The sequence below is a fragment of the Pristis pectinata genome, chromosome 18 (assembly GCF_009764475.1).
Source record: "Pristis pectinata isolate sPriPec2 chromosome 18, sPriPec2.1.pri, whole genome shotgun sequence".
In the NCBI taxonomy this organism is placed as follows: domain Eukaryota; kingdom Metazoa; phylum Chordata; class Chondrichthyes; order Rhinopristiformes; family Pristidae; genus Pristis; species Pristis pectinata.
In genome coordinates this window covers 10,221,770-10,246,382 of record NC_067422.1, presented here as the reverse complement: position 1 = coordinate 10,246,382, position 24,613 = coordinate 10,221,770, and the positions used below count along the sequence as shown (strand labels likewise).

The window sequence follows — 24,613 nt, the reverse complement described above, 5'->3', positions numbered from 1 at the left end:
TGGAACATGCATGCTGTTGCAAGGCTGACAAATAAATTGCCCATTTTTAAATACCTTGAAGAAGATGATGGTGAACCATCTTATTGAATCACAGGAGTTTTGGGCAGTTTTTGTCAATGTCAAATGGTGAAATCATTCCTACGGTCTTTTTTATTACAAACCATAAATAACATGTAGAAAGTTAAATAAGATCGAGAGAACAACAAATTCCCATAGCCCCACCAATTCTTTATGGGGTAACCTGCCGATGTAAACCACATGTTTCCGCTAAACTCATGAAATACCAAAAGGCCTGTATAAGGTAAATTAATGTAACTGTATAATCAGTTTTTTTGCATTTTGCTAGAATCTTTAAGCAAAATATTGTCTTAATTTGTTGAGATTGGCAATTAAAATTTTCATTAATTCATGATATTAATTATGTTATTTATCCTTTTATTTATGGTTAATTGACTAATTATTTACTCCACGTTAATGTAGGACACCTTGGAGATGTGCTCCAAAGAATCTGAATTTAAGTGCATCCTTTTTGCACTCTGTTATTTTCATGCTGTGGTTGCTGAGAGGCGAAAGTTTGGAGCACAAGGATGGAATAGATCCTATCCTTTTAACAATGGGGATCTTACAATTTCTGTTTATGTACTGTTCAACTACTTAGAAGCCAATCCAAAGGTACAGTTCACATAGAATAGTTTACATATTAATAGTTTTGAGAGTTTGATTTTGTTTCAAGTAAATATTAATTTCATTCTGGAAAATTTCACTGATCAAAGAGACAAATGTCAATCATGGGAATAGGTTTTTGGTCATAGGTGCAAATAGTGGGACCTGAAAACTGAAGGGTGTGTGACATTTAGAAAGATGAGGAAGCAAGGAAAAGATGGAGGAATGGCTCTGTTAGTGAATGATGAACATAGAGCAATAGACAGGGACAATCTTAGTTCAATGTACCAGGGAGTTGAAGCGTTTGGGTGGAAATAATGAAGTCAAGAATTCACTTGCAGGAATGGTGTTCAGGACTCCTAATGGTACCTTCATGGTAGGACAAAATTTTAAGGAAAAAATAATGGGACCTTGTCAGAAACATACAGTGATAATCATAGAACATAGAACACTACAGCACAGTACAGGCCCTTCGGCCCACAATGTTGTACCGACATTGTATCCTGCTCTAAGATCTATCTAACTCTTCCCTCCCACATAGCCCCCTATTTTTCTATCATTCATATGTCTATCTAAGAGTCTCTTAAATATCCTTAATGTATCTGCCCCCACAACCTCTGCTGGCAGTGCGTTCCACGCACCCATCACTCTCTGTGTAAAAAAAAACTTACCCCTGACATCCCCCTTATATCTTCCTCCAATCACCTTAAAATTATGTCCCCTCATTTTAGCCATTGTTGCACTGGGAAAAAGTCCCTGACTGTCGACTCAATCTATACCTCTTATCATCTTGTACACCTCTATCAAGTCACCTCTTATCCTCCTTCTCCAAAGAGAAAAGTCCTCGCTCGCTCAACCTATCCTCATAAGACATGCTCTCCAATCCAGGCAACATCCTGGTAAATCTCCTCTGCACCCTCTCTAAAGCTTTACATCCTTTCTATAATGAGGTGACCAGAACTGAACACAATACTCCACGTGTGGTCTGACCAGAGTTCTAAAGAGCTGCAACATCACCTTGTGGCTCTTGAACTCAATACCCCGACTAATGAAGGCCAACACTCCATACGCCTTCTTAACAACCCTATCGACCTGCATGACAACCTTGAGGGATCTATGGATGTGGCCCCCAAGATCCCTCTGTTCCTCCACACTGCTAAGAGTCCTGCCATTAACCTTGTATTCTGCCTTCGAATTCGATCTCCCAAAGTGTATCACTTCACACTTATCTGGGTCGAACTCCATCTGCCACTTCTCAGCCCAGCTCTGCATTCTATCAATATCCTGTTGTAATCTGCAGCAACCTTCTAGACTATCCACTACACCACCAACCTTTGTATCATCAGCAAGCTTACTAACCCACCCTTCCACATCCTCATCCAAGTCATTTATAAAAATCATAAAGAGCAGGGGTCCAAGAACAGATCCCTGCGGAACACCCCTGCTCACTGACCTCCAGGCAAAATATGTTCCATCTACCACCACCCTCTCTTATATGAGCGAGCCTATTCTGAATCCACACAGCCAAGCTTCCCTGGATCCCATGCCTCCTGACTTTCTGAATAAGCGTTCCATGAGGAACCTTATCAAACGCCTTACTAAAATCCATGTACACTACATCCACTGCTCTACCTTCATCAATGTGCTTTGTCACATCCTCAAAGAAATCAATCAGGCTCGTGAGGCACAACCTGCCCCTCACAAAGCCATGCTGACTGTCCCTAATCAGCCTATGCTTCTCTAAATGCCCATAAATCCTGTCTTTAAGAATCTTCTCCAGTAATTTGCCCACCACTGAAGTAAGACTCACTGGTCTATAATTCCCAGGGCTATCCCTACTTCCTTTCTTTAACAAAGGAACAACATTTGCCACCCTCCAATCATCTGGCACTACTCCTGTGGCCAGTGAGGACGCAAAGATCGTCGCCAAAGGCACAGCAATCTCTTCCCTAGCTTCCCATAATAACCTTGGATATATCCCATCCGGCCCCGGTGACTTATCTATCCTAATGTTTCTCAATAGTTCCAGCACATCCTCTTTCCTCACATTGACATGCCCTAGCATATCAGTCTGTTGTACACCATCCTCACAAACGTCAAGGTCTCTCTCTCTGGTGAATACCAAAGCAAAGTATTCATTAAGGGCCTCCCCTACCTCTTCTGATTCCAGGCACATTTCCTCTCTTATCCCTGATTGGTCCTACTCTGACTCTAGTCATCCTCTTATTCTTCATGTACGTGTAGAACGCCTTGGGGTTTTCCTTGATCTTACTCGCCAAGGACTTCTCATGCCCCCTTCTAGCTCTCCTAAGTCCATTCTTAAGGTCCCTCCTGGCTACCTTGTAACTCTAGAGAGTTCTGGAGCCCTGTCTGATCCATGCTTTCTAAACCTTAGGTAAGTTTCTTTCTTCATGGGGGATTTTAATCTATATATAGACTGAAAAATCAGATGGGCAAGAGAAGTCAAGATGAGGAATTCATAGTGTGATTTCAGGATAGTTTCTTCGAGCAGCATATTCTGGAACTAACCAGAGAGCAGGCTATACAGTAAGAGGATTAATGAAGAACCTCACAATGAAGGTGCCCCTTAGTTACTGTGATCATAAAATGGCTAAATCTTGCATTCAGTTTTGAGAGTGAGAAAAATGGTTTCAAGATGAGTATTTTAAACTCAAAGGGCAATTATGAATGTATGAATCAGAGCAAGTTAAAGTGAACTAACAAATTTGTTTAAAGGGGTCTGTCAATGGCAGCCATTTAAGAGAATCCTTCAGAGTGCACAGAATAGAGAAAAATTTCAAGGAAAAGGACCCACCATCTGTGGTTATCTAAAAATGTGAAAGATAGTATCAAACTTAAAACAAACGCGTATAATTGCACAAATATGGGTGGCAGGTCAGAAGATTAGCAAAGAATGACTAAAGTATTAATAAGGAAGGAGAACTTGAAGTACAAAACAAATAAACCAAAAATATAAGAATACTAAGAATATCTATAGATAATTAAGAAGACAACAGCAAATAATGTGTGCATTTATCTCATGAGAAAGTGAGTCTGGAGCATTAGTAATAGAAAAACAGTGGATGAATTCATATAGTTTACAAGAGTCTTCCTATCAAGGATACAAGTAACATCCCACAAATATCTGTACATCAGGAATTGGGAGGCTGGGAAACTTACTCAGGAAAGAGGGACAACCTTAGGAGGCTCAGGACAATTCATCACCAGGGTAATGATACTGAGCAAATTGCTGGAACTGTGGCTTGACAAGTATCCAGGTCCTGATGGGTCTTAAAAGAAGTGGTTGGTGGTAGTTGATGCAGTGGTTTTAATTTTCTAAAATTTCCCAGATTCAGTGAAGCTTCCAACTTCCTCTGTGGACAGTGTTCAATAGAGAAGTTCAAAGAAACATTTGACCAAGCTAGAGAACCCAACAACATTAAGTACCCACACATGGTGGACTACAGACTTTATCCTCTATTTCTTTACACTGAAATAAAATATATCCTCCCTGGGGCACATGATAGTACCTAGGGTACATCTGAATTTATCATATAATGAGGTGCATTGTACCACAAAGTACCTAATTATGTCAGGAAAATCTGCAGTCTTCACAGATTTCTCCCACAGAAAATCTTTCTCTGTTGCTCATTTGAAGCCTCCCCAACAAAAGGTCTTTCCCTCGGCCACACCAATTACAAATGTTCCAAAAAGAACATTAGATGGAAGTCAAATTTAATAATCATCATCTTCACTTATAAATGTCACTACAAATGAAATTGCCACTGGGACCAACTTTCTTGTTCATTAGAAAGATATTAAGACTGAACAAAATCAATTCTGCTAATCAGGATAAGATTTAAACCTTGGTTACAAAAGTGTAAGAATTCAGTGCTTTAAAGTGGCCACAAGTGTTTTATTGGAAATATTGTCAATAGGACAAATATTTGGCCATTAAAACACTCTTTTGTCAATGAAATAAATCTTTTATATGTAATTCACAGCCCATTTGGTTTTACTTCTTGTTATAATTTCTATGTGGTGGCAGAGGTTACATGATTTTGAAAACTGAAAAAAAGCAGCACATGTCATTTGTCACAGTGTTGATCTAGTGGAAGAAACAAACCTGAATAATTAAATCCTATTCACTATCCTTTCATACACAATATTTTTACGAGGTTAAAAAAATTAACTTTGTCCATCTAGATTCTTTTTATTACAATATGCTCTATTTAATTATTAGGTTCCCTGGGATGACTTGCGCTATCTCTTCGGTGAAATAATGTATGGAGGCCATATCACCGATGACTGGGATCGTAAACTATGCCGTACCTATCTGGAGGAATTTATAAGAAATGAAATGCTGGATGGAGACCTTTTGCTTGCACCAGGCTTTCCTATCCCACCCAATACTGATTACAAGGTAAGAATTGTTTGAAAGATGAATTATTGTCAAGAATCAAAAGAATAATGTTGCTCTGTTTCTCCAGGTCTCCCGAGTAGCTGGTCATTGGCTGGTCATTGTGATTTTATTGACATGTATTCCAATTCTTTCACATGATGTAAAGTCATGTTAAGAACGCACAAACATGAAAATATCTCACAGACTATCAACAGGAAGAGTGGAAATCTGAGTGGGTCATAGGCCTCCTTCCTCAGTCATTTTGGGTCAGTTATCACCTGTTCATGAACACAGGATATGGCTTTCAGGTCTGTGCATGTTTGAAGGTCAATGTCCACAGACCCCAGTTCTGTTTCCTTCCTGCTAAGTTGACCAAATCTCAATTTGAATTTTTCCAGGTGGCCAAAACAAGCTATGCCATTGAGCCATAGGTCCTCAATTAATACCTGTTCTTTGTCAACGCCATAAGTGTATCCAAACCAAAATACTATTGATTTTTTTTCCAATGCCATTTAAAGTAGAACCTGGTTGAGAAGGCTATGGTGATGATGGTGGGAGTGGGGGGGAATGTGGGATTGGAATGACTTAGAGGTGGAGATGGAGGAAATGTCAGGTAGCAGTGACTGGGGGCAGAAACAGCAAGCTCAGAGATTGAAAATAGAGAGTTGAGAAAATGAGGATGGCAGTGGGAGGTCCAGAGGAAATTATAAAAGTTTGCGGGCAATTTTGAAGATGGAAGGTTATTAGGTTAAGCAGAGGCAGACCTATTCCTCTTGACCCATAGTAATGTTCTAAAGGCATTTATCTCATGTATCAAGGCTTTCTGGCATAATTTTACCCACTGGGTTTTCCTGAAGTGATTAAAGAGACAAGTATGTTAAATTAGTGGCACAAGTTTCAATAATCTATCCACATCTTGAGAGTAGATATCATGTCAGCACCCTGTACTTAAGCACTTAGCCCCCCAGCTAACTTAACACATGCACTGATTTTGAAAAAGACAAATATCTCTTTTTGTTTCACATAAGGGCTATCATGACTACGTGAATGAGGTATTGCCTCCTGAGAGTCCATACTTGTACGGTTTACACCCAAATGCAGAAATAGGATTCCTAACGGTCATCTCTGAAAAGTTGTTTCGCACTGTTCTTGAGTTGCAACCTAAGGAATCAGCTGGCGATAGCAGCACTGGAGTAACCAGGGAGGAAAAGGTATATTTTGAAAACAAAAAAAAAAGTTACTATGTTTAAAAATATTAATTAAAAATAACATGCAACCATTTCCAGAATTGTCTTTCAACTAAAGTTGTGTGCTATATGGCAAGATCAATCTAACAGTGAGAAAATTACCTTCAGTTACCCCAGCAAAGTTTAATTTAAATGGAGAAGAAAGTGTCAGTTAATGTCAAATTTTGTCAATGGGATATTCTAGTGAGTGCACACATGGTGGGTTGATAGGCCTGTTTCAATGGTGTGTGATTCTATGACTCTTTGATGTCAAACAAGGATGCATCATTGCCCAAACATTTATCTCAAATCTTTCTTGCCACGATCTTGCACCTCATGTCCATCAAACATCCCACAGGAGCTAACTTTCAAAACTAATGAGAAGCTACGCTCCAGAACTAAAGTTACCCAAATCTCAGTCGCTGAGCTACAGTCTGTAGATGAAGCTTGATTTTGTACATTTTCAGAGGCCAAGCTCCTCACCATTGTTGACCCATTTGAGGGGATGGGCCTTACACCCAATATCCACAAGACATAGGTCTACAGTCAACAGGCCCCTGCTGAATCACACAGGTTATAAATCTAACACTGTTGATTTAATCTGTTGATATTCAGGTTAAGGGAATTCTGGATGAAATCCTGGAAAAACTGCCAGAAGCTTTTAACATGCAGGAGATCATGGGTAAAGTACAAGACAGGACGCCTTATGTTGTTGTGGCCTTCCAGGAATGTGAAAGAACAAACATACTGACTGCAGAGCTGAAACGATCTTTGAAAGAACTAAATCTTGGTCTAAAGGTTAGTCATGTTTAAAAAAATAATTGATTTTGTTTTCTCTTTGTTGCACTATTTTACTGTGACTATCAAGATTACCGACATTCAATCACGCGGCTTTTCCTTATACCAGTTGATCTTTATTTATTTTTGTACAAATGCTGAGAAGAAATTTCCACTAGTTAGTGGGTTCTAAACTGAACTTTGCAAAGGCGAGTTTGATCAACTCTGCCTACTTGAAATATTAGAGCATGGCAGAGAAATACTTCTGGTGACCTCAGCTGGGAAGAGGAGAATGTGTCATGGGAACCATGAGACACATGATCTTGGAAACCATGAAACTGTGCACATCCTCATGCAAGGAGACATTGATGCAGGTTTGCATCAATGCCTACTTCTCAATTCTCAAATTCTCCTTTAAAAAATGTTATGTCATCACTGACTTGTGAGGAATCTATGGTCTATGATTGCTCAAAATAGTCCGGAGCGTACAAGAAGAGCATCCAACTTCCTGAGACTGTGATGTGAGCATGGGAGGCCATACTCAAATGGTGGAAAAAGTACACAACCCTGTCAACACCTCACCCATACATACCATCATGCACCACCTACCCCACCTTTTTGATTTGATTTCAATATTGATACAGGGTTTCAACCTGACACACCAACATTTCCTTCACCACCTCCCCGCCCCCACCCCCCCCCACCACCACCCCCACACAGATGCTGCCTGACCCGCTGAATGCCTCTGGTATTTTGGTTGTTGTTCGAGATTCCAGCATCTGCAGTCTCTTGTGTCTCCAACATTTTGATTTTTTTTGTACCAAACTACATCATGGTAATTTGGTTTATTATTGTCACATGTATGGAGGTACAGTGAAAAACTTTGTTTTGCATGCCATCCATACAGATCATTTCATTACAACAGTGCATTGAGATAGTACAAGGGAGAAGCAATAACAGAATGCAGAATAAAGTGTTACACATAAGGTGCAAGGCCATAATTAGGCAGATTGTGAGGTCAAGAGCTCATCTTATCATTCTAGGGGACCATTCGATAGTCTTACAACAGCAGGGTAGAAGCTGTCCTTGAGCCTGGTGAAATGTGCTTTCAGGCTTTTATATCTTCTGCCAGATGGGAGGGGAGAAAAAAGAGAATATCCAGGATGGTGGAGTCTTTGATTATGGCTGCTTTACTGAGGCAGCAAGAAGTGTAGACAGAGTCCATGGAGGGGAGGCTAGTTTCTGTGATGTGCTGAGCTGGGTCCACAACTCTCTGTACTTACTGGTAGTCATGGGCAGAGCAGTTGCTGTACCAAGCCTTGATGCATCTGGAGAGGATCTCTATGGTGCATCGATAAAAATTGGTGAGGGTCAAAGGGGACATGCCAAATTTCTTCAGCCTCCTGAGGGAATAGAGGCGCTGGTGAGCTGTCTTGGCCATGGCGTCAATGTGGTTGGACCAGGGCACGCTATTGGTGACATTCACTCCGGGGAACTTGAAGCTTTCAACCCTCTCAACCTCAGCATTGTTGATGTAAACAGGAGCGTGTGCACCCCCCCCCCCCCGTCCCCCGAAGTCATTGAAGTGAGCTGTTGATAGTGAGGAGGATAGTCTTTGGCTGCAAGATGATATTGATTGGTTGGTAAAATACATAGAGCAATGGCAGATGTAATTTAATCCTGATAAATGCAAGGCAAACATTTTGGGAGAACTAATAAGGGCAGGACCTATCCAATGAATAGTAGAGCTGTGCTAGGGAGTACTGAGGAACAAAGAGACAAATCCAAAGAATCTCTGAAGGTAGCAGTACAGACAGATTAGATGATGAAGGAGGCATATGGGATACTTGCTTTCATTAGCCACGGCGCGGAAGGGAGGTTATGGCATTGGTTAAAACATTGGTTAGACCACAGCTGTAGTACTGTGTGAATTTCTGATCATCACACTATAGGAAGAAAATGATTGCACTGGAGAGGGTGCAGAGAATCATCAGGATGTTTCCTGGCTTGGAACATTTCAATTATGAGAGAATGGATAGACTAGGTTTGTTTTCCTTAGTTTGGGGAAGGCTGAGGTGGGACATTATAGTGAAATACAAAATTATGAGGCGCATAGATGGGGTAGACAGAGAAAAGTTTTCCCCATGACAGAGTTTTCCAAAACTAGAGGTCATAGGTTTATGGCAAGGAGGAAACAGTTTAGAGAGGTTTGAGAAGGAAATTTTTTTCATCCAAAGAGTGGTTGAAATCTGGAACACACTGCCTGAGTGGGTGATGGAGACAGGTACTCTCACAACGTTTAAGCATCTAGATGAGCACTGAATTCACCAAGGCATAGAAGGCTACAGACCAAGTACTGGTAAATAGGATTGGTATTGATGGATATTTGATGGTCGGCATGGACATGGTGGGCTCAAAGGCCTGTTTCTGAGCAGTATGGCTGCTTTATCTCAGTTCTGGAAGTATCTGATGATGCCAAAATGAACTAGACTCTGACCATGATCGATTCCTTGGATGAGGCTCAACAGGAGACAAACCAGCTCTCCTTGGTAGTCAGAAAGGGTGCCAACCTCTGGATCTGTGTGGTCAGCAAGAAGGAAAAGCTAATTCCAGCAGAGTCCATCAGAGCATGGTTTTGTCAGAGCCAACACTCTGCTTCATAACCATAACAGTATCTTGTGGTAACACTTCAGTCTGAGTATCGGTGTCATTATCTGAGCAAGGGACCACAAGGATGTCCCCAACATTCATCAATGAACAGTGTTGACGACTGTCTTAATTAACCTGCTGCCTATATGACAATGGCAACAGAATGGCAATGTTAGAGTACCACTGGAAAACTGACAGCTCTGACCCAGTAGTTCCAGGTAAAGGGAAAGAAAAAAAGCTGAGGGTGATGTGATACTTTTAGGATTCTGAAAGGAACTGATACGCTGGGTAGAGAAATATTTTCCACTATGGGGCTGGGGGCACGGGTGGTTGCTGAGTCAACAGACAAGAGGACTTTAAATCTAGGGCTATCCTATTCAGGGAAAAAGTTAGAGGAATTTCTGAACAAAAAGTTGATATGTGTAATATTCACTTCTGTAAAGCAATGGACACTGGGTCAATCAATAACTGTAGATCTGAGGTGAATAATTTTGTTTTCTAGCTGATTTTCAGGAATGTGGTATCAGCTTGAGTTGGAGCTAGCAAGACCATTAACTCACAAAATGGCAGAATGCATTCAAGGGGCTCTACGACCTATTCTTATTTCTAATGTGGAGCAGTAAAGAAAGTATTTATACTGGCATATAAACCAGTGATTTACTTAATGTAGTACAATGATCTGAAATGGATCAAAAGATGATTTTCGCCCATAATTATGAAACATGTATTACTATCCTTCAATTGAAGTTTTAAAGTGAAGGTACATCTGCCCATTCCAATGGTTCCTGGGAATATTTAAAGATCTAATTTTAAAACACCTATTTCCTGGACAACCATGATCACAGTCAAATAATGGCCAAGATGTAAAATTACAGCCATCCAACAACTTCTACTGTTACCCTCTTCAAAGAATTGCGCTGATATTGGTATATTATTGTCACATATACCGAGATACAGTGAAAAGCTTTTGTTTTGCATGCTATCCAGACAAATCGTACCATACATAATTACATCAGGCATGAATACAAAATGGTTTCTAAATTAAGACCCAAGGGTATGAAAATAACTTAAGAATTTCTCTACAATGGTTGTCTAATTCTGCAAATAATTCTAGAGGTTATGAGCTTAGAAGTAACAACTCCATCTTTGGGAAGTTGAATAGCATAATGGATATGTTGGGGCAGTGTGGTAGGTGATAGATTGTCACTAGTCCAAGTGGTGTTGCCTTATTGCAATCTAATGTACAGTGGACCAGAGTTGACTTATTGAAGGTTTTTTTAAAATATATAAAAAATGTTATATCGATTAGCGAAGACTACAAACTTGAAGTCCAGTTATTAAAACAATGCATTTTGCATTTGTGCTGTTTTTCAGGGTGAACTGACTATAACAGCTGATATGGAAAGTATTTCAAATTCCTTATTCTTTGACACAGTTCCAGAAACATGGGCAAATCTTGCTTATCCTTCACTTTTGAACTTAGCTGCATGGTTTACTGATTTCCTTCTTCGCATCAGGGTGAGACACAATGATTTAATTGAAAAGTTTTAGTGATAAGTACAAAGGAAGAATAATGTCCAATGCCTGACTGTTCTCAAAGTCATTATCCCAAGTTTTCCTCATTAACACCATTCCTAAACTAGATGTAACATCAGTGGGATTTAAAAAAAAATCAGATCCTAAATGTTCCAAAATGAATCTGATCTGTAACTAATTTTTGCCAGATGTGCAGATCTCTTAAAAATAATTTTGTGATATACCTAATTAAATATGGAAACTGATTTAGGCTGTATGCTCTGATATGAACTGACACTTCCTCAGGTTACTCCCGGGATGAAAGATAAGCCCACTTCTGTGAGAATCAAAAAGACAACATCCAGGCAAAAATTGCCTCTCCAATCTCCAAGCCTTGTCAAATAAGAAGTGTTCTTCATCCCATCAATATTAGTAAATCCTGCTCTCATTTAAAAGGAATTCAGCAAGTCAAATTTTAGACATTTTGGATGTCCACTATTCTGTGAAAAAACAAAGATCTCATAATATTTTATGTCTGCTCTTAGATAACTGCTAAGAACAAGCTCCAGTCCTACCAAACTATTCCAGGTGAAAAAACTGAATGACACAATTACAATCTTGCCCCTTCATGTAGCTCTCACAACTGATGTGGGTGATGTAAATCCTTCAAGCTGAGAATTAATTTTATCATTTTGTACAAAGCACTGCTATTACCCATAATGAAAGAAGGTTAGGACTAAGGCCCTGAGCAACCAATTGATGTATTTTGTTTTAGTGAATTGTCCTATAAATACATTCTAGCACCTTATCAAACTAGTTCTAAAATGTTTATGGAGAAATATTTTATTTCAATTTTCTCACTAACTTGTATTTATTTCCAGGATTTGGAAGCGTGGAGCACGGATTTTGCTCTGCCTAATGCAGTGTGGCTTGGTGGTTTATTCAATCCTCAATCCTTCCTCACAGCTATAATGCAATCTATGGCTAGAAAAAATGAATGGCCACTGGATAAAATGTGTCTAGCAGTGGAAGTTACAAAAAAAAACAAAGAAGACATGACAAGTGCTCCTAGAGAAGGAGCTTACATCCATGGGCTGTACATGGAAGGTTAGGCACTTGTACAATCAATAATTTTTAAGAATAACTGTAGGTGAGGCAATTGTGTTGAATAGGTCACTATAAATGCACTGTAAGCCACTATTGGAATGTTATGATAAATTTAAAAGAAAATTATTCAAAAAGCTTTCATTGATTTTATTAGCTTCTACCAAATTAGAAAGATCCTAAAATAACATATATCATTGACAAAAATTTTCTGGGAGACATTCCATCACAGAAGGAACTCATTCAGTTTTCATTATTTTTGCTTGCTTATCAATAAACAAAATACAACTCTGCAGCAAAAGATTTTCCAGCCAAATCACTAACAATATTTTATATGTTGAAAGGTGCACGTTGGGATAAGAACAGTGGAGTCCTTGCTGACGCACGACTGAAGGAACTTACGCCAGCGATGCCAGTTGCCTTTATCAAAGCCATTCCAGTCGATCGTCAAGAAACAAAAAATATTTACGAATGCCCAGTGTATAAAACCCGTACCCGAGGTCCGACTTATGTCTGGACTTTTAATCTGAAAACAAAAGAGAAACGAGCTAAATGGATCCTTGCAGGTGTTGCAGTTTTACTACAAGTTTAAAGAAGGATGAAACTTAGTGATAAACTGAATCATTTAAAAAGTTATGGCACAGATTTAAAAAAAAACTCTCTACTTCAACCATTTATTTAAATAAATATTTAATTGGCATGTTAATTTGACTTCATCCATGTAGAAATAATAGAAACAGAAGCAGTTTATTAGGAGCTTTGGAAGTTTAGATACCCTTTAATAGTTATTGCAACATATCTTTGCTCTTTCCATAATATCATCAGTATTCAACATGCTGAAGGGTTCAATATACCAGGCATGGTCTTCATGTCCTACAGAGGACTAGAACCCGTAAGCAGGCAGAGTCACATATCCATAAGAAATGGCATTCCACTTCCAAAATTCATTGTCATTTGAACCAAATTTCAGCAGCTGAGAAAGCTTGCAAGATACTACCTTACATGCAAGCTTAGTGGAAAAACAAAAGAGAAAATTCCTACATTTATCTTTTACCAAAAAAAAGCAATGTTGGGAGTAACTGAAGATGTGTGGACATTGAAGCCCATAACAAACATATTCTGCAGTTTCAGATCATTAGACCTTTTGCATAACCCGTTACAATCTTTAGAAAATTTAGCAAGTATGTGGAAAAGATGCCCTACACCAGCAATTTGCTCAACAGGTGAAGAATTTTTAAATAGAAAAGCACCTCAACCACTTTTGAGAGCAATTAGATTTAGGGAATAAACACCAGCTTGTTAGAGTTGCCCACATTCCATAAATGATTAAAAATTATCACTTTTTTTTCATCTAACATTTTGAATGTCATAATTCAAAATGCAACATTTTGTTAGCAAAACAAACTTACTTTAAAAAAATAACATAATACAGTCAGTCATCTTGTTGCTATTTCTGCCACTGTGACAGTCAAATTATCAATTAGCTGCCATCCTTGAAAAACATTGGCCCAGGATATATCTGTATAACATTTAAATATTGTGACCACAAGCAATCTAGACCTGTAGATTTATTCTTATTTATGCATTTTCAACAGAATGACACGAGTAAGAACACTGCTCATGAACAAAACCTTAATTTAAATAGGGAAATAAATATTTCTAACATGTGCAAAAGTAGCAGCTTATAGACTGCAGTGAAGCTATACTGCAAAGGAAAGAAGAAAGCTTAACCGAACTGGAATGAGCATCTGAAGTGGATGGCCAGCAACTACAGAAACTGTTCTGTTGTGCTTTTGCCCTCTTCCTCCCCTTCTACAGTCCTATCCCCTCTCCTCCAGCTTAAGCCAAATGGATATTGTTAAACAGCAAGCCCCTTAGAAATTGCTACAAGGGGTACTAAGCAGCAGTCATTAAAACCCTTGCAAATTATTTCATAAAGAGATGTCCAATTGCAAAATAATAAAAACATTTCTAATACTGAAATAACTTACGTGGTTGGACCTGCTCCTCCATAGCAAATATTACAAGAGAGCTTCTCAAGTTCATTTGGTATCATAACTGACCCATAGATTTTATTACATATTGCTGGTCTCCCTGTGCATACAAGATACCCATAACTCTTAGTTGTTCTCGTGAATAGCAAAACTGCTGGAAGTTTATAAAATTTATTTGGATACTATTCAAGAACTGAGTGGGTGCAAACATTGGACTCAATAGCTTGAAGTTAAATAAATACTTGGAAGTATATTTGTCCATCTTTACACTATTTACTTCAGTTCAGCTGAGTGGCTGAGTATATGTAGAATTAAACAAATTCCTGTTGAGTACAAGTTTAAATTCTTACTGCCTAATTTTGGGTAGAATAATAAAGGCAACTTCAGTACTCAAATACCTTTCTATCTAAACCAACATTTGCAAGTGATACCCGCTATAAAATTTACCATTATTCAGCTACAATCTTAAAAAAAAAGAAATACAAGAGTAGAAATTGGCACACAGGATCAAGGTCATATTTATACTGTGTTCTCTCCAAAACTTATTTCATGCAATAAAATGAGCTTTGACATCAGCAGAGTAAAATTAATCACTGAAATATAATAACTCAAGGCTGCATTGATAAAAAGTTGAGAGTTTGGCTATAGTTTTAAAACTTTCAACTATCCTCCATTTAAAATAGTTTTATCTATTAAGCTACAAAATTGAAAGTTGAATTAAAATGAACTTACAACAGAAGTATCCTTTGCCAGTTTCTAAAAAAAGTTCTTTATTAAAGGTGTTACCAGTTTCACCCAGAGTTTCACATGTCTATTCGGTTGGTCAAATGTAGAAGTCAAAACTTCACTTGATAAACGGTACAAGTGTTCTTGTTCCTGGAAAATATGGGTGCATTCATATCATATAGCACAATAAATTTACATGAAAATGTGTTTTCTCCCAGCCAAAGCAAAGATTAGGAGGGCTCTGAGTTACAGGACAAAGTCAACACGAGAAAGACTCAACTATTTTTAACCAGTCCTGCAATAGATCTGCCTGAACATCACTCCCAACCTCAGTACCTTCCATTTCTTTGAAATTTTAAATTTTAAAAATTTTGCCCTCACATTCAAGGTCCTCCTTAAAATTTATGCCTTCAAGCAAATAGTTAGTCAGTTTGATTAATCTCAGTATCCATTCTCCATATTATTTGTGACTGTGACAACTTCTGGAGTGCTTTACTATACTAAAGACGATAATAAATGAAAACTGTTGATGCAAATAACAAGGATGCTTTATAATTAGTTCGGCACAACATCGTGGGCCGAAGGGCCTGTTCCTGTGCTGTACTGTTCCATGTTGTAGGCACAACAGCAATAAAATGAGATATGATCAAAGGCTCTGTCAACTGTGCCAAGGGGGAAGCCTGGTTCAGAAAATGGAAAGACATTCCAGCAACATCTTCACGGAAAATCCGTCTCGATCATACTTATATCTGTCCCACTCTGATCTGTGTCTACGGCCTCTTGTCCTGTTACAATGAGGTGCAATGAGAAACAACACCTCATCTTTCATCTCAGCATTCCGCAGCCTTCTGGACCCGAGACCCAATTCTACAACAAAAACAGAAAATGCTGGAAAGACTCGGCAGGTCAGGCCACATCTGTGGGAGGAGAAACAGAGTCAACGCTTCAGGTCGGACATGCTTTGTCAGAGCTGAAAAGGAGAAAAAAGCTTGTAAAGCTGCAGGGAGGGTGAGGGAGGGGATCTCTCTGATAGGGTAAAACCAGAGTTACCCTGGGGGTAAATTGTAAACAAGGTTATCTGGTCAGTGAGTGAATGGGAGCAATTAGAGAGCGAGAGCATAGACACAAGAAGCTAGACAAGAGAATGTGGGATGTAGTCCCGATGCAGGGTTTCCATCTGAAACATCAACAATTTCTTTCCCCTCACAGATGTTGCTCAACCCACTAAGTTCCTCCTGCAGACTATTTGTTGCTCTAGATTCCAGTGTCTCTTGTGTCTCCAAAAGAATATGGTTGTGAAATGCAGACCAAGTGCTGGGCATGTCCTCCATGCCCAGAGAGACGAAAAAAAAGAAAGAAAACAAGCTAAGATTACAGATGGATCACTGATACCAAGAAATCAACTTGCCTGAAGTTGTAGAATTCAGTATCCAGTCCAGAAAACTGCAACCTGCCCAGACAAAAAAAAAAATGAAGTGCTGTTCCTCAAGTATGCCTTGGGTCTTACTGTGATGGTACAGGAGGCCATAAGTCGATGGGTCAGATTGGGAGTGGGGTGGGAAATTAAAGTGGCAGGCAGTGAGAAGCTCAGGGTCACCCTGTGGATTGAATGCAGATGTCCTGCAAAGCAATCACCCAATACGAGTTCAGTTTCTCCTATGTACAGGAGACCACATTGTGAACACAGAAAGCAGTACACTAGATTGGAAGAAATGCAACCTGTATCAGCTTGTTTTGTTCTCCTTCTATTTTCCTCTGGGATTGGAGGACATGCCCTGACCTGCTGGGCTTGTCCTCCTGCTCTGCACTTTACAACTCCCACATTCTTTTGTCTGGGTTCTATGGTCTAACCTCTCGCTCTCTAACTGCTCCCTTTCACTCACTGAGCAGATAACCTTGTTTACAGCTTATCACCATGGTCACTCCGGTTTTACCCTATCAGAGATATAATAATATTTATTAGTCACATGTACATCGAAACACACAATGAAATGTGTCTTTTTGCGTTAACAACCAACACAGACTGATAATGTGCTGGGGGCGGCCTGCAAGTGTCGCCACGCTTCCGGCACCAACATAACATGCCCACAACTTCCTAATCCGTATGTGGGAGGAAACTGAAGCACCCAGAGGAAACCCACACAGACACAGGGAGAATGTACAAACTCCTTACAGACAGCAGTGGAATTAAACCTGGGTCCCTGGCGCTGTAATAGCATTGTGCTAACCGCTACACTACTGTGCCTGCCCTAGCAGCATCTCCAGATTTTTTTCATTTTCATCAGAAGTATTCTGAACTAAGCCTTTCAAAATAAAATGTGATTTTTGGCTCATTTCCTTGAAAAGTCTTTTGATCCTGTTTCAGTGGCATTTATCAGATGACCTGGGAAAGTAGTAGGGCCACCCTTTCACTGGAAAAACCACGTTAGCATAGCACTAATTGACTTTATTATGTATCTCTCCACTCCCAATGAGGTTATTGCTACCCCTTGGAGTGAGTTGTAGACACCAGCGAGTTGCAGCCAGCTTTCCAACTAGTGTCAATTTCTGTAGAGTTAACCCTCCACACACTCTAAAACCCACACACCTCCGTTGTTTCTATTGATCTGCAAATTTATAGCCTGGTATAAAAAATGTTACAGCCAATGTTAGAAACATGGCGCTTACAAGGATTACTCCCAGTGCAGAAAAATATGTTGGGGGAATGAATTGCTTTTCTACAAATATTTGTTGTTGCAGGCAGGTGAGTCACAACGTACGTGTGCAATCAGGTGAGCATTTGAAAGATATGCAAAGACACACTGGAAAAAGGGAGTGAAATTAAAGTAGCGGGTTCCAGCACATTCACTGGCAGGCTGCCATTTTATGATTTTCCCCCTATTTCCTAATGTATGGGTAGAATGCTGTCTGGTTTTGTTTCATAGTAGGGAAAGCAAGGATGTGCATGTTCATAGATATATCCTTGAGGCACCACTTACCAGCTTCTAACTCAGCTCAATTCTGTCTAAGCAATAGTAAAATCACAAATCATTTATCCAGTTTTAATCAACAAAGACTGCTATTTAGAGACTGATCAGCAGAGCTGAAACCACCTTTGCTACCTAACCTGCTGAGTATTTTCAACATTTTTGTTTTTATTGTACTTTTTAATTTTCATCCAGTTTTCAAGTTGGGGGAAACCTTTAACCTCAGCATAACTGGTATAGACTCGATATCAAGAGCAAAAAAATGAAAACTAGCCTCTAAGTAGCAACGAGATGCAAATACTTGTTTTGTTTTGAACACATAATATAAAATAAATATAACATTTAAATTCATTACTGACCTGGTGTAACTGCTGTTGTAACTTGCGATTCTCTGTCACGATCACTAACTGAGCCTCCAGGTCTCTATGTACCGATCTATACCCAAAGTTGGGAGAGCCAATCAAAGTTAGACAAGGCCACTTGCTTCCTGACAAGTAATACCACAGACCTATAGAAAAAAAGGGTAATAATGAAAAACACTTCATTTCGAATGAGGGAGCACCATCATCCTATTCATTTTTGCTATAATGCATCACAGGCAACAGAATTAAATGTTAGAAATGTGAATTAAAAGTCTCTTCTGAAACTATCAAGGCTCTATAATTTTTATCTGAACTATGCTGGATTTCTTTTGTAACATGAAATGACTGGCATTTCCAGTTTTCAAATCCAGTCAATGGCAAGAGGAGAAGTGAGGGGATTCCTACAACAGATCTTAAATATATGATGGGTTCCAAGGTTTGGGACTCATGGCCATAATCATACATTGGGTCATCTAAAATATACAACTGTGGACCAGGTCACCACATCATTCTAGCCTTTAGGGGTTTTGATATGGAAAATCTTCAAGAGAGGCTGAAGCCAGGGACCTGTACTTTAGAGTCAGTGAGGGGGTACTTGACCCAGCACTAGATCCCTCCCACAGTTTCCTTCATGGGATATCTGTTCTGGGCTCTCAGTGTGGATTTTACCTTTGGCTGGAGACTGCTGGACCACGAGGGAGAGCAGTATTCAGTTGCAGAACATACAAGGATCAGCATTAAGGTACAGTAAGGGACTGTACTTCCCCATGACCTTCCAGCACAGTTCTGCAACAGGTTCACTGTTGTAGTCAGAGGAGACCAATGTGCACGTGTTCCACCAAAGATGACAAAGGCTCGTGGATAAGGTACCTTCTGCAGAAGGAAACCATAAACCCTTTCCTAATATTGTTGTTCTTCAACAGAACAATGACATGACTGCGTTACTTGGTTGGAGCTTAAGGCAGGAGGTCTGGAAATAGCGCCCGAGTGACTGAGACAAGCTATATAAGCCATTCAGGTTCATTCTGACTGAAGTTCACAGAGGTCGGAGAATGATGAGAATGAAAAGGTCACTAAAGGTAGTTTAACTTTTAAACATTAATATTTCATTTTCAAAGTAGTACTTGTGGAGAAAAATAGATTTGCTATAATGTAAACACTTATTGTAACTTACAGGACAGGACAAACTTATCACTCAAAATAAAACGACACCTAAATAATTTCAACTAAAACTAAAACCCTGGGAAATTGCTGGGTAATAGCTCATTGTACTTCTTAAAACACAGCAATAAAATATATGGATTCAATAAATGCTGGCAGTGAGCATTTCACATAACAAAGTACTCTAAAGAAAGAATGGGCTTAGTGAAAAAAAAAACCTTCAGAGTAACTAACTTCTGCTGAACATGTTCCAAGAACAAAATTTAGAACATTAAAGAACTGATTCAGCCCAAAGAGATCAGATGACATTACACCAAAATAGTTAAATAAGACGTTAAATAATTTAGCAAGAGCACATATTATTCTCTACTCCGTGCAAGACATATCTACACTGAAAACATTGCACAATGCAAGTGAAGTGAAGTACAGGAAGCAAACTGCACTTCTCGGAATTCACACCAGAAACCAAACATTGAAAACATTCTGTTCAGGCCATTCACATACCCTCAAGCGAAGCTGAAAAGCATTCCATTTATGAAAGACCAGCAAAATAAGGATTAAGGTAACATTTTATACTGTGCTCATACAAAAATTACAAAGTGTTCAAGATGGCTTCGTCTGCCAGCGTAGTTTAGAATAGAACCACACATCTACTGTGAATAAAGAAAGATTAAAAATGTACAATTATGGCTGGATAGCAAATCCATAGCCCCAGTGAAGAACTTGCATTCCTGAACATTAAAATAAGTATCAAAAGCTTTTTAATTATACAGTAATTGAAAAATCAAACTACATTTCTAGAACTCTGAAATAAAAACAGAAAATGCTGCAAACATTAGCAAATCAGACAGCATGTGTGGAAAGAGAAACCAAGTTACCATTTCAGGTCCAAGACCCTGCAACAGAACCAGAAAGTAAGAAAATACGTTAGTTTTAAGTTGTAGAGGCGGCAGGGGGTGGAATGGATAAGACAAAGGAAATATCTCAGGAAGGATGCAGGAAGGGCAGCCTTGGCACAGTAATATGCTGTTTGCAAAGCCGCCTGGTTGATAGATTAATGAGGGCAGTTACAGAGAAGGATAAAACAAAAAAAAAGGACAATAAAGGCTGTGAAATGGTCACCAAAGCTCTTGCAGAGAACTGAAAATAAAAAAGAACTCTGGTCATGCCCAGAACAGGCAGTGCCTGTGGACAGTAAAACCCTGAGATAGTATTACTGCACTTGGCTCCTCCAAATATACAGAAGACCACACTGACACTGAATGCAGTATTTCTAGGTCAAATGAAGTACAGGTGAATTGCTGCTTTGCCTGGAAGGACTGTTTGGGTCCTTTGCTGGCAAGAGAGGACAAGTGTTGCATCTCCTGCCATTTCACAGGAGAGTGATGTGGGAAGGGGAGAGATTGGGAGAAATGGAAGCACAACTAGGGAGCCACGAAGGAAACACTCCCTTCAAAATGCTGAAGGTGGATGAGGAAGGCATGCCTGATGGTGAAATCTCTTTAAAGGTGACAGAAGGGTCTTCAACCTGATAAAGTGACTCTGTTTCTCTTTCCACGGAAGCAGCCTGACCTGCCGAGTGTTTCTAGCATTTTCTGTTTTTATTACAAGTGATTATTACTTTGCAACACCACTAACATTAGACATTTTTTCTTGAATAGTGATTAACAAGATGTTTTTTTTTGTTACAAAACCACAGCTTATTTACCGGTTTCAAATCTCCCAAACATACAGTACCACTGACTGGATCAGACTGCATTATCATTCACTTGGTTCACCTCTCAGATCCCAGTACTATTACCGTTTGTGGAGCTTCACTCTGGGCAGGTTAGCCACTATATTTCCAAGAATTTAAAAAAAAACATCTTAAAAGTTTTTCAATGGCTGCAGAACACTTTGGGGTGATTGAGGTCACAAAAAGCACGACAGAAATGCAGGTTTTTTTCTTACTTCCCGATGTGATTGAATCACCTTCATTTTCATCAGTGTAATTCAATGTTCTAGATGTTTTGCTGGGTGGGGAAGGGGTTGGGCACGGTGGCATCAGTACAACCACACTCACTGCTGATCCCTGTTGCCTTTAGGATAGTATCTCAGCCACGCACTGAGAGTCTGAAGCCACGTACAAACTAGTGCTGGTGGCAAGTTCTTGAGCTGCCAGAGAACCAGATGGGTTTTAACTGGACAATTACAAAGGGGTACATTTCTAGTGCCAGTCAGTTAATTTTTTTCCAACTTAATTGGAACTCATAACCATTACACCATCATGTCTCTAATATAATTTTTAGCAGAGACTATTTCTTGGCATTAAACCATTAAGGTATCATTGTTATACTGCAAGATAACCTATAGTAATGTTATTTCATTAAGACTTCAAAGTGACAGTCACTTTATAGTGAGTTGTGAAATTGATAAAGGACTTTGTTTTTAAAATCATTTGTGCAATGCAGACATTCATCCCTAATTTCTCTTGATCTGCATGACTCAGAACACAGTCAGAAGGCACCACATCATTTGGAGTCGTACATGGGCCACAGTAGACAAGGTCTGCAGATTTCCTTATCTGACACACACCTGGGAAGAGGGTGTGTTTTTGAGACACATTTCATGTCTGGAGGGTCTACTTCCAGATTTCTATTTAATTAATTAATTGAATCTACTACCACTGCTGTAATGATGGGGCAGCACGACTTCTGCCCTCAATGCCCAAAAGCACTTCATGGCTTTTTCTGGAGTCTTTGTGCTTTTCATCATGATGATTTTTAATAACAGTATGCATTGAGTCCAACAAATCCTTATCCAGAAGCTGGCTGAACATTTCTAGTAAAAAAAATCATAGCTCATTTGTAAGCATTGTATCTCCAGGAAAAGTCAACAACTAGCTCCAACAACTTGCTCCAAATTTTTAAAAATGATTAAACAGGATGGTTTACCAAACAAATATGAAATGGTACTAATTTTACTCTCCTAACCTTAGGAAGATGGTTGCAGTTCTTGCCACAGGACATCACTACAGGAGTATCCTAGATCCAACCATTTTCACATGCTCCAATAACGATCTTCCTTCCATTTAAAGATCAGAGGCAGGGATGTTTGCTAATGACTACATATGTTCAGTACATTCACAAATGATCAGCAAATGAAGCAGCCTACTCCTGCATGCAGCAAGATCAGGTATGGACTGATAAGTGGCAAGTGAAATTTGAGCCACAAATATGCCAGACAAAGACCACGTCCAATGAGAGAGAGTTTAACCAACTACCCCTTGACTTTCAATTGCATTACCACTGCCAAAATCCATGATCAGCAACCTAGGGTCACCACAACCAAAATCCCAGTTTGACCAGCCACATAAATACTGTGACTCCAGGAGTATATCAGAGGCTGGGTACCCGGCAGCAAGTGACACCCCAAAGCCTTTCCACCATCTACAAACACAAGTCAGGAGTGCGATGCAAGATTTTCCAGTGGCCTGGATGAGTGCAGTCCCAACAAGCAGCCCACTTGATTGGTAGCCCATCATTCACCAGGAGCATTCATTCCCTTCTCTACCCGTGCACAGTGGCTGCAGTGGACACCATCCACAAAATACAATGCAGTTACTCAACTACTCTAACAGCGGTTCTCAAACCCATGGCCTCTAGCACCAGGAACGAAAAGGGCAGCAGACACACAGGAACATCATTACCTGAAGGTTCCCCTCCAAGCGCCATCCTGACTTGGAAAAATATTGCTGATCCTTCAATGTTGTTGGGTCTGAATCTTGCCAGCAAAGGCTGGATCCCAAAAATTTAATTAAAATAAAAAGCCCAATGGTGTAACATGGCTAATCCCATTGCAATTGATATTTAATCAAAACCCTCAGGGAACCGGCATTTCTGTTAAAAACCTTTATTGCCACATCACCCACGGGGCCAAATACCTTATAAAAACAAAAATAAGCAACACAGTACATATTTAAGACAGCACACAATCTCAGAGCAGCTGGAGGTGCCAGGGCAAGATTGCCAAGTGTAATGGTTTCAAACCCATACTGGTTCATAAGTACCAGTACTAACGTTGCTCTAACGTTGATTGTATGACTGGGAAGGAGGAGGGTGGAGAAGAGGGAAGAATGCAGTGGGGTTAATCTCGCAGATGCTCAGCAAAGTCAATTGGAAGAGTTTTTCTTCCACCTCTAAACCATCTACCCCCAAATCACGGTCAAATCCAGAGCTGTTGCTGTAGGCAGCAACTCATTTGCTCAATCAGCTAAGTTCCTGTTTCAGGGCCAGTCACACCAGTTTCTCATTTTCCCTATCAAAATCACTGCCCATCCACATTCTCATTTGCTATTTATTTCATTAACTTAGGTGTCTATTCAGCTCTTCTTTCTCCAAACTCAACAGCTTTAGCTTTTATAGAATTTTGTAACTGAATGGATATTAAACTCTCTTTAAGCCCTGCCAACCACCAGGTTTGGACTGGTTGTGAAGATATCTGAAAACACATCCTCAATCAGTAGACGATAAATACAATGAAACCTTGAGTCATCTGCTTCGTTAACTAAACGCAGAGACTCCCATTACCAGTACATTCTTGTATTTCAGTTACTGATTTCCCCCACATGAGTGTGGTTCTGGATGATCATGATCAATCGACACCAGCTTGTCACCAGGCCTTGCCATACAGCCTTGTATCGTGCAATTCAGCTGGCAACTGAAACAAGGTCATACTGGGCTACACAGAATTTTACTGGAACATAATTCTCCACTGCCAGGAAGAAAGCTGTTTACTGAAAAAAAAACATCCTGCAATTCACTGAATGCATTAAATTACTTGGATTCACGTACAGCTATTTTTGAAGTACAACATAAGATTTCTGCCCTTCCAAAATAAATGTGGTCACACAATATATAAACAAATAGATTACTTTTGAGGCAGAATGTCACAAAGGGTTTCACACCAATGGTTTCTGAAGAACCAATTTGTGCACAGAAAATACCCAAACAGCATCAACATAAATAAACAATGCACTTTAGTCGAGAATAGTTGTTAGTCAGCACATCAGGAAGAACTCCTCTCCTTC

At 39.5% G+C, this 24,613-nt stretch overlaps 2 protein-coding genes across 5 annotated transcripts in view; one reads left to right on the top strand and one right to left on the bottom strand.

Annotated features, from left to right (window-relative positions):
* LOC127580014 (dynein axonemal heavy chain 17-like) overlaps positions 1-12,928 on the top strand; it is a 251,034-nt gene extending 238,106 nt beyond the window's left edge. Inside the window, 7 exon segments of the mRNA XM_052033141.1 lie at positions 481-672; positions 4,907-5,086; positions 6,094-6,276; positions 6,907-7,089; positions 11,092-11,235; positions 12,114-12,339; positions 12,681-12,928. Coding sequence (XP_051889101.1) covers positions 481-672; positions 4,907-5,086; positions 6,094-6,276; positions 6,907-7,089; positions 11,092-11,235; positions 12,114-12,339; positions 12,681-12,928 — 1,356 coding nt within the window.
* The window catches only part of LOC127580018 (CDP-diacylglycerol--glycerol-3-phosphate 3-phosphatidyltransferase, mitochondrial), a 34,910-nt gene continuing 22,768 nt past the window's right edge, over positions 12,472-24,613 (bottom strand). For 3 of the 4 annotated variants that reach the window (XM_052033150.1, XM_052033152.1, XM_052033153.1), the window contains 3 exons: positions 18,382-18,530; positions 15,063-15,206; positions 12,472-12,862 (listed from right to left, as the gene is read on the bottom strand). In XM_052033150.1, coding sequence (XP_051889110.1) covers positions 15,087-15,206; positions 18,382-18,530 — 269 coding nt within the window. In that variant the 3' untranslated portion in view covers positions 12,472-12,862; positions 15,063-15,086. Of the gene's footprint in view, positions 12,863-15,062; positions 15,207-18,381; positions 18,531-24,613 lie in introns of those variants that run through there. The other variant, XR_007957766.1, reaches the window with a different exon arrangement.